The following is a 10,161-nucleotide window of genomic DNA, read 5'->3' as shown; positions in this document are numbered from 1 at the left end:
CATTTTTACGTTCAAATGCCAGAAACTATTATACTAACTGATATTAATTTCTGACTTGTTAAAAGATTACGGAAGATGAAATTATGATTAAATGAATAAAACAAGTGAAGACTAACGCGACTGTTTAAATTCATCGGGAAGTTGACAGAACGTCGTAACCGTCCTACACGGTGCCAATGAGGAACTTTATTAGCATTCAATCTTTGGATTAGTAATTCAATTTGATGTCCCCACAAATCATGTCCAATAATTATATCAGGATCAAGTTTATGTAGGCGAGTCAAGAATCCGATGAGCACTGCTGAGGATTCCTACAATAGGACGAAACGGCCGTCCAGTGCTTCCAGGTTTTCCATGGTGGTCTAGCTTCAATTGACTCATGATCTCAACTATTGAAATTATATTTCCGATTAATATGTAAAAACAGTTGATACCTTTAAAAAATTGAAATGCTTAAGTGGATCGCAGTACATCATAGTAACAGATTTATATTTTGTTCACTTGTGTTCAGTTTATTTATATTTTTGTCAATGTGATGTTTAATCTAATGTCTGTTGGTAAGCTGTTGTTGCATTTTGTTTAAATATCTACTAATTTCTATTTTTCTAAAACTAGACTTATCGAAATATCTCTTCCTACATATTTACACTGATGTTTCTTTACAAATTTTTTTGAATTCCATTGTTACCTCTTTCTTTTAGGTTTTACCTCTTGCTATGCAGATTACCTCTATTTGTGGTAACGTGCTTAGTCGCACTTTGTCAGGTGGTCGTGCTGAACGTAACGAGGCCCTACTTCTTCACGCCTTCACTCAACACGGATACATTGTCCCAGATCCACCTGTATCTCATCGCGGTCCGCACAGCAATCGTCATGATGAATGGGATGGTATTCAGGAACAAGCAGTTGAAGACGCAGGAACTGGACGTAGGAAACCAGCTTATACTGGTGGATTAGTGCTTGAACCAAAAAAAGGTAGTTGGTATGTTATTTTTAAATGTTCACATGTTTTCTGTTGACTTTCATTTTTGTTCTGATTGTTCTCAAAACCATTTAAGGTAAGGGGAGTTTATTTGAATTTTTAAAAGCTATGTGATTGTGTTATTTTCCTGTATTTTTTTAAAAACCAAAATGTAATAAACATTTTTCAGTTTGAGGTGTTCAGAATCGTAGTATTAAATATTATCAATCATTAGATGCTCATAATTGTATAAATCTAGCTTTATTATGCAAATATAGAATTTTGTGTCCGTTTACTTTGATAATCAACTTTTACATTTGAAGTTTGTATCAGTTACTTTAATGAAATATGTGACACTTTGTTCGTCTTGAAGCTTATAAATTACATCATTTATATTTTAAATGCCTTTATTCCACTCGGAAGCAGGGGAACTTTTCCTATCATATTTGCTTCGAGTCGTTATATAAGTTAATTATCAACTTTCTTATTTCGGTGATATGTAACTAAGTTAACTCGAAAATACTTCTCTCAAGTACTAACTGTAATAGCTATCCGATTTCATTCGTATTTAGCTAATTTTGTTTATTAGACCTGGATTTGAGACATGATTGTTGAGTACTACGGCCTTAAGCTATTATTTTATTAGGTATATTTCATATGACCTTTCAACAGACAGTAAATAAAGGCATGTGTGAACAATATCCAATTTAGTGCAGAGATTTCCAACGAATTAAAAGTAGATATACCGGGCATGGTGAGTCATCAAAAATAATCAGGAAATAAAGATATCAAAAGAAGCAAATGAAATCGAGGAATAAGTAGTATGAAAATTGCTATCATATTATAAACAGTTTTCACTCATAGGTATAATTATTTCACCGACCCTAAACTGGAACTTTTCAATTCGTATACTATTCAAACCAATAGTTGTTGTTTTTATTTACCAATACCATATATATGTTTGGTCATCCATATCCTTATTTCAACTTATTGATGTGCTCTCTGCTACACCACAGCATAGACAGCGGCTTAACTTTCATACTGTTCATCTAACCAACTCAGTGGCATTAACAAACTAATTCCCCCTTGTATAGTATTGTACAGTTAATATTAGTGTGCATTACTCAGTAACTTGACCATAAACAACGAGACTCAACGGAATTATAATGGTCGATATCACACTAAGCTCTAAAATTAAAGCTGTTGCACTCTATTTGTTGACATTTAAAAGTTTTTCCTATACTTTGAAAACGAACGTCAAAATTAAATTAAATATTAGCCAGTAGTGAGAAAGATGTCCGTTTGTTTTAATTCGTGGCTTTCCGGTAGATCGGGCTACGAATCTTTTTTTTCTTAATCATTTATGTTTTCTTACCGTGTTCGTTAATTTGGAGGTTTGTTCAAAATCCCTATCATTTAGCCCCATAGACCGAACAAGTCGTTGACTTGGGCACTGTCAAATAAAGTTTCTGTTGTTTGCTTCCCGATTTAAAAATTATGTAACTTAAGATCAATTAAGTATTCACTGTATTTCAGTTGTCTGTTTCCTTCTAGTATATCTCGGGTGTTTTCGTCTTAATTTATGTACTGTTAAATTACTTTCATGGTTCATTGTATCGTTCTGTTGTCTACTAGATTTTTCTAACTAGCAAAAATATTCTTAGTTATTCTTGATTATATTTCTTAAATATGGGTCTCTTTTATTCGTCTCTGTTTATATTTTAAAGTGGCTTGTATGTTACTTTCTACCTGCACTTGCTATTTACATTATTTTTACCCATCAACTTTTTTCCTCAAAAAAGGATTTTATGACAAATACATTCTACTTCTGGATTTCAACTCTTTATACCCATCTATTATACAAGAATTTAATATTTGCTTCACTACTGTTGACCGTGATCTTGTGGCAACTACTTCATCTGATAAAGAGGTATGTCTAAATTTAGTACCGTTTTTCTAATTAGTTGTTCGGTGCTGCAATTTTGTCAAACTTCAAGTTTGATAACCTAGGTACCTGTGATGTGATTCGCTTTGTTTTGGACCTTCAGAGTCAATTCATTGAGGAATGGGGTTTTCGGTTAATCATGAATTGAACATTCGTACCGTTACTTTAGAAACAAGATCCAATACTAATTAGTTTTTTGATGAATAATTCAAGAAAGTTTACACTTCAAATGTGTAAAGAAAGTATTTTTTAAATGCTGCTTATGTTGGATCTCATCATGCTTTCACGCTGAATTTGTAGTTGCTTTTTGGAACGTCATTTCTGATGACGTACTTTTTTCCTTCTGTGACTAGCCTTAAGTTTGTATATTTTCGTTTTTATCTAGTGATTATATCTGCGACTTGAAATTAGTAGAATTTTTGTTTTAAACAATTCATTGTCGCTTAGTGATGTGATTATTGATAATTTTCAATATGCACACGATTGGGCAATTATTCTTCATATAGGTTGTTTTTCTACTATTTACTTACTTTATCTTTACCGAGTAATCACTGTTATCTCATGTCTATTACCGTTAGTTAATTAAATGAATAGCTTTTATTATCGTCTAAATAACTTGTCCTAAATTTGTTCTGTAGTTATTGTACTTACTAATGAGTGTATCGTATGTTCTTCACATGTCCATGAATAACTCACTATGATCTTATGAATAGCTAGATACATTGTCGTTTTAACATATTTTAGATTGCTAAATAAATTTTCATAATCATTCCTTTTATAGCCCTTAGATTTGGATACGATTGTTACCACTCTAATAGCTACTGTTCATGGTGATTCTAATAGTATATCTGTTAGCAAATCTGATAATGACAAAAAGATACGCCTTCCAGTCGATCAAGAACCTGGTTTATTACCTGCAGAAATTAGACGTTTAGTTGAATCACGTAAAGAAGTAAAAAAGTTGTTGGCAAATACATCATCTGGTGATGCTGCACAACGTGCACAATGGAATACTAGACAAGCTGCACTAAAGTTAACGGCCAATAGTGTTTATGGTTGTTTAGGGTTTGCTGCTTCTCGATTCTGTGCTCGAGGTCTAGCTGCCTTAGTTACTGGTTTAGGACGTGCAGTGCTTATGAACACTAGAGATCTAGTGGAAAATATGAACATGGAAGTAAGTTGACTATTTTTTGATTATTCTATTTATACATAAATATCGGTTAAAGTCAGCTTTTTTATACACTTAATGGTTTCCTACTATCTTGCAATTTAAATACGTATTCATTTAATTATTTGTTACACACCACGCATCCATTTATTTGTACATACTCAATGTTAGAATCGACGTGCATTGTGTATAAAGGTAACGGGGAACATGACCAATAGTTCTCAAAGGACAACAAAACTGTTTTTCAGTACTGTTTGATCTCCAGTCGTCCTCATTTTGTTATTCCATTCCCTCAACAATCACCTAGATAAATATATGGTTTTGCAGTACTATAAAAAATTATTAAATATCCTAATATTATGTTAGTTTTGATACCCATTTTTATAATTTTTCATATACACATCTGAGTACTTGTCTGTTGTTTATCTACGAAGAATTCTTATGTATAATTCTATTGACAGATTATTTTTTTTTTGAAATTTTTCAAATTTATTTTTATAATAAGGTTATTTACGGTGATACCGATTCCATTATGGTTAATACTAATACAACGGATTTATTAGCTGCATTAGCTATTGGTGAAAAAATACGCCAAGAAGTCAATAAACACTATCGTCTCTTAGAGCTTGACACAGATGGTGTTTATGCTGCTATGTTGCTTTTAGCTAAAAAGAAATATGCAGCCTTATCAGTTATAAATCCTGTTCAGTGGGCTACAGCCGCAAAAATATCAATTAATCAAGGACTAACACCACAAGTTGTTTGTACAAAACAAGAAATGAAAGGTTTGGATATTGTTCGACGTGACTGGTCAGCACTTGCTATATCTGTTGGTCGACGATGTGTGGCTGCTTTATTGTCTGGTGAACCTAAAGATATCATTTTAGATCGTATACATGCTGATTTAACCGAAACAGCTGAAAAAGTGCGTCAAGGAAAGTTACCTATTTCAGAATTTATTATAACTAAGGTAAGTTTATCTGAAGTTGGTGAATTTCTAAATCTGAAACGCTTGTACATTTTAAATTTCTTAAATTGTTTTACCTTCTACAGTGTATTCCGTTAACTGTTTCCTTTTCTAGTTTGGATCATTTTGTACTCACTTTATTTGTCTTCCATAACTCCAGTGTTGTTATCTGTTAATCTTTACAGAAATCTGTATACTTGCGTAATTGTTTACAACATTAATGCTTATTCGAATATCATTTTGATTTATTTCTTGCTTGAAACTTTACAGATGCTTACTAAAAATCCGGAGGACTATTCTGATGCAAAAAGTCAGCCTCATGTACAAGTAGCTTTACGTCTCAATGGTTCTGCTGCAGATGATAAGAAAACTGGCACGCGTCGACTTCGTGCAGGAGACACTGTCGAGTATGTAATCTGCGAAGATGGTTCCGGACAACTTGCGACACATCGTGGTTACAGTCCAACAGAACTTACCAGTTGTTTGTATAAAGTATCTGACGGTATGTCTTGCCTAATAATATTTATTACATTTCAGGTTAACGGTAATATTATTTTTAATGTACACTACTGGGAAAAACTTACTGTGATAATTTTCTGCCTGCGTTATTAAATGTTCTAATGAACTTTGGGGACGACAACTGTATCTATTGCTTTGTGGAAATATTGTTCTAGTATTATTGATTAAGCTTTTTTTACCATTATGTTAAATAGTATCTGGAAGGAAAAGGGTCTAAGACTTTATTTGATCATAAACTATATCAGTATATATTCTATGTGCATGAAATGTATTTAACAATATTAAGTATTAGAATCATTTGAAAAGAAGTGTGTTTTCATTGTGTTATTTATGGTTCAGTTACTTGGCGATTACTAGTAAAAATAATTACATTTTTTGTTATTCTATTCCAAATGGACAAATCTTTTTTTATATAGCGGACATCATCACCTGTTAACATGTCGAGGAAGTTAAATCTTGCGACTTGGGTTTATGGTAGTGATAGGTGCTAATTGAAAACGGTCATATCGTTAAGACATCAATTAAACTGATTAACTAGGCAACTTGCCTTAATTCACAGTTTAACATGTAGCTAAGTTCGATCATCGTTGGCTTTTGTTTTCAGTGTTTTCTGTTCGCCATGCATAGTATGACTGAATGAATATAATTAAGGCATCAAGATTATATCTGTGTTATTGATTAAGTAATCTTCATACATCTAAATATTCCATTATTATCAAATTATTGTTTATTTCTTAACTCGGTCATGAGTTGTCGGAATCTAAAAGGTTTGAATAGAAACATTTAATGTATGCATTTCCAGAGATTTTTTTTACATGTTCACCTGAAAGCAATACTAATAAGTACATTCGTGATCCTCATGCAGTCTGTTTTCTGTTGACATATTTCATCAGTTTGGTATCACATCAATGGAACAATTCATGATTTGAGCTTGATAATTTGTTCTTATTGTATTATTTAACGTATCAGTTTATATGATACAATATACATAGTTTGATTAGTTATTTTTCAATAATGCACTTATATAAATCGTATTACATCCTCATTCACAAGGTTGATGATTTGTATTGATGTTAAAATACAATTGAGCAAATTTGATCTCCAAAATTTGACCCATCAATTCTCCAAATGGGCATTATTGAGTTTTTTTTTTACATAATATCAAAAAATATATCTTACCTTATTTTATTTATTATCCGGATTACGAAATATCTATAGTGATTGGTTTAATTGTATGAGTGGTTTCCTAATTAGTTTCGGTAATTTGCTTTGTATTGTTTACTTTATTACCTCCATTTTTAATTCTTTGGCGTCCACTTTGTGTCTTCCTTTTAATTTTTCTTTTCTAGATTCGGAACCATCTACAAAAGGAAATCTTTCAATCGATGTGAATTACTACTTAGCTCATCAAATACATCCTGTTGTTAGTCGATTAGTTGCACCCATTGAGGGTACTTCTCCTGCTCGTATTGCTGATTGCCTTGGACTTGATCCATCAGGTTATCGTCGTTCTAACGTAACTACTGTTGTAGATGAAGATGATGAAAATGTGAGTTCTCATCATACTTTCTGCATAAATTTCATACTCTTTCCGGTTAACTAATAATTTGTTTTCATTTTTCCAGAATCCAGATATTGGCTTTTCCTCTGGATTCTCTAGCTTCACTAATTGTGGAGATGTCGAATCACTTTACATCAATTGTCCACGAAATTGTGGTGGTCCTCCAATCGCAATCAAAACATCAGCTTTTAGTGTGGTTGGTAAAACTTGGTTTGTGAGTTTTTATTCTGATTATTCTTTATTATTGTTAAATGTACTTTGGTTGCATTTTCTACTGTTTATCTGTACATATCGAGATGTTATTATATAGATGCATGCAAACGTGTTTGATATACTTTAGTTAGTGAAGTTGAGACAGTTTTTTGAAACATAGTCGAGCACTATAATAAGGGGAAGAAGATGCAAAACAGGTTATTAAGTTTTTTAAGATTTTTATTGGCTTAAAGCTAATAAATATTGTTTTCTGTGGTTTATTCAAATTTGTGAAGAAAATCAAATGTATGGAACTATTTTTTTTAAATTTTAGTGTCCTACATGTTCGCACAATTTATTGCTTTCACAAGATTCTGCTCGCCTTGTTACTAATCGCTTGGTTTTTGAAGCGCGTCGCCTTATTGTCCACTATCAATTAGGTTGGATGACGTGTGAAGATCCTGCTTGTGCTGTAGTCACACGTTCGTTGCACTGTCCTCCAAGTTCCGGTCATCATACTATTGGTGAATCCGACGGTCTTTGGGCTCGTGGTGGACGTCCTCTCTGTGGAGTATGTGGAGGTCAGGCAGCACTCAAGTCCAATTACTCTGAGGCAAAGCTCTATAGGCAGTTATGCTTTTTCAGATACCTAGTGACTCCACCAAACAATAAGAATGCTGGAAGTAATGCTGATATGGAAAGTTAGTCACAAAATGAATTTCTTGTCCTTGTATTATTGTTTCCTATTTATAATGTATTAATATAAAATAATTTCATCTTGAGGATAATACTATTTTTCTTCATGTTTAGGTTTTTAATAAATAAAAACCGAAATCTTTCTGTTGCGGTAAAATTAACATATACTTTAAATAGGTGTTATTACCAAGGTTCGACTTGATAATTTCGAATAAATTGAGCATTGGGTAGATTGTTATAAATAAAATAAATATATCTTTAATATCCCAATGAGTAGAAAAGTTAAATTTTCTGGTGTTTCGTGACTCAGTGTAAACCACTTTGGAGTATAAATAACCAAATCAAAATTAATCCGAGTCCAAATAGTACAACGGAACAACACAAGAATATTATGTGCGATCAATCAAAAAGAGGTCTGAACAAATCAATGTCATGTCATTTCGGTCGTGATTCATAAGCGACATGTATGTATATTTGTGTGTGTGTATGTGTGCAAGGTTAAAGATGAAAAAATATGTAACCTTTATTGCGGGAAAGGATAGACTTTAATTTGTATGTACGCTAATAGTGTGAAATGTGAACAATATCACACTAGGTGGCTAGGATAGATGGTCGAAGTAGGACGTATGGTAAGGCCTTCTTTTCTATTGAGAGCAGTAGGTTTAGGCATTATATGGAACGCTTCAGCTACTCTCTTTTCTTTTTAATTGGAAAAAGCTTTTTGTAATATTTTGATGGTTTTGAAATTGATTTGGTGGTTGTTGAAAATGACTTGAACTGCTATTGCCGATTTAATTTGAAGTCTATCCATTTCTACGGGATTATTAAATGGTTTCTTTTTGTACCTAATATGTTCAAGATTTCGCGAGATGACTCTTCAATATAGAAGGCATCACAATCGATACCACCTAATTCGTACACACAGTTCTGTGTTGATATGAAGGGGATTTTTTTCTTTTAAGCGAACTAAATTATTTCGAAATGTGTTCGTTGTTTTGTAAAATACTTTAGTTCTGTGTGGTTTTAACATTCTTCGGAGTTCTTCTGTTGTACCATGACGGTATGGTAAAACTTCAGTATCAATCTATGGTATTTCATTCGAATTATTATAACGCAATGAAACATCTTGTTTTAATACACTTCTAATGATCTTCATAGGAAAATTATTAAATTGTAAGATGCTAATTACATTCTTTTGTTCTTTTTTGTTTATCCTGCTCCGATGTGATAATCTTGTTAGGTTTTCTGAAAAGATTTAGGGCTAGCGAGATCTTTGCACTGAATTGAAGTCGATATAACGGTTTGAGTGTGCAGGTTTTCGGTAGATGGATAGATTTAGAATTCCATTTAGATTTCTTGTCACTAAGCAATCTAAAAATGGTAGTTCACCTTGTTCATTTTCATTTTCGTTCGTGAATTTGATATGCGACGAAAAGTGTATTGATTTCATTCTTCTGGAAGTAATGATGGCTAGTGACACCAAACAATATATTGATACTGCTCCAGTCTATGCCTAAATAAATGTAAAATCGAAATGTAATCTATTTCTTTGGTGCATCACTCGGTAACATAGGACTTAGCATGGATAGTTATTGGTTCAAGTCGCTATACATCACACCGACACAATGAGAAAGGAAATTTGCAAAACAATAAATAAATGAAAGGAATTAGTTTAAATTTCAATGCAAGCTTAAACGTGAATGGTACATTTCATGTGACAAAATGGCATAAATAAAAGAAAATTGACTTCTTAAATAGTTAATTTACTTAATAAGTTATTACCAAACTTGACATTTAAGAAAAAAAGTCTTATTTTTTATTACCTAGGTTTTGATTAATAAAAAGACTTAACTAATACAGTAACCATTTGGAGTTGCTACCTAGTCTGCCTAGTCTCTTTTCACTTTCATCTGACTGATCAACTCTTTACTCTTTTTTTACATAAATAATTATGAGTCTATAGACTAATTACTGGATTGTTTCTTTTACTCACTTTCTAATAGTTACTCTACCTCCAGTGGTTTCCAGCATTCTTTCGCAATGCCGAAATCATTTTGATCGACTCTTGTCTCATTCTGCATTTGCAATGGTAGACTTAGGTAAATTATTTTCCGGTCTCCGAACAACTTGCACTGGACCTGGGTTCCGTTAA

The 10,161-nt window shown here is 32.5% G+C and overlaps 1 protein-coding gene and 1 non-coding gene across 2 annotated transcripts in view; both read left to right on the top strand.

Annotated features, from left to right (window-relative positions):
• The window catches only part of Smp_178260 (DNA polymerase alpha catalytic subunit,putative), a gene marked incomplete at both ends in the record, with an annotated part of 45,165 nt that extends 35,004 nt beyond the window's left edge, over window positions 1–10,161 (top strand). Inside the window, 9 exons of the mRNA XM_018790945.1 lie at window positions 702–975; window positions 2,764–2,891; window positions 3,688–4,080; window positions 4,580–5,044; window positions 5,312–5,543; window positions 6,910–7,109; window positions 7,186–7,335; window positions 7,648–8,014; window positions 10,013–10,161. Coding sequence (XP_018645831.1) covers window positions 702–975; window positions 2,764–2,891; window positions 3,688–4,080; window positions 4,580–5,044; window positions 5,312–5,543; window positions 6,910–7,109; window positions 7,186–7,335; window positions 7,648–8,014; window positions 10,013–10,161 — 2,358 coding nt within the window. The remainder of the gene's footprint in view (window positions 1–701; window positions 976–2,763; window positions 2,892–3,687; window positions 4,081–4,579; window positions 5,045–5,311; window positions 5,544–6,909; window positions 7,110–7,185; window positions 7,336–7,647; window positions 8,015–10,012) is intronic.
• Window positions 7,832–9,803, top strand: Smp_sma.18s-18.1. Its single transcript, XR_001974587.1, has one exon. It is a non-coding gene; the product is annotated as a ribosomal RNA (ribosomal RNA).

The sequence above is a fragment of the Schistosoma mansoni genome (assembly GCF_000237925.1).
Source record: "Schistosoma mansoni, WGS project CABG00000000 data, chromosome W unplaced supercontig 0272, strain Puerto Rico, whole genome shotgun sequence".
Lineage (NCBI taxonomy): Eukaryota > Metazoa > Platyhelminthes > Trematoda > Strigeidida > Schistosomatidae > Schistosoma > Schistosoma mansoni.
The sequence above is the reverse complement of the archived record's forward strand: the minus strand, read 5'-3'. Positions and strand labels throughout refer to the sequence as shown.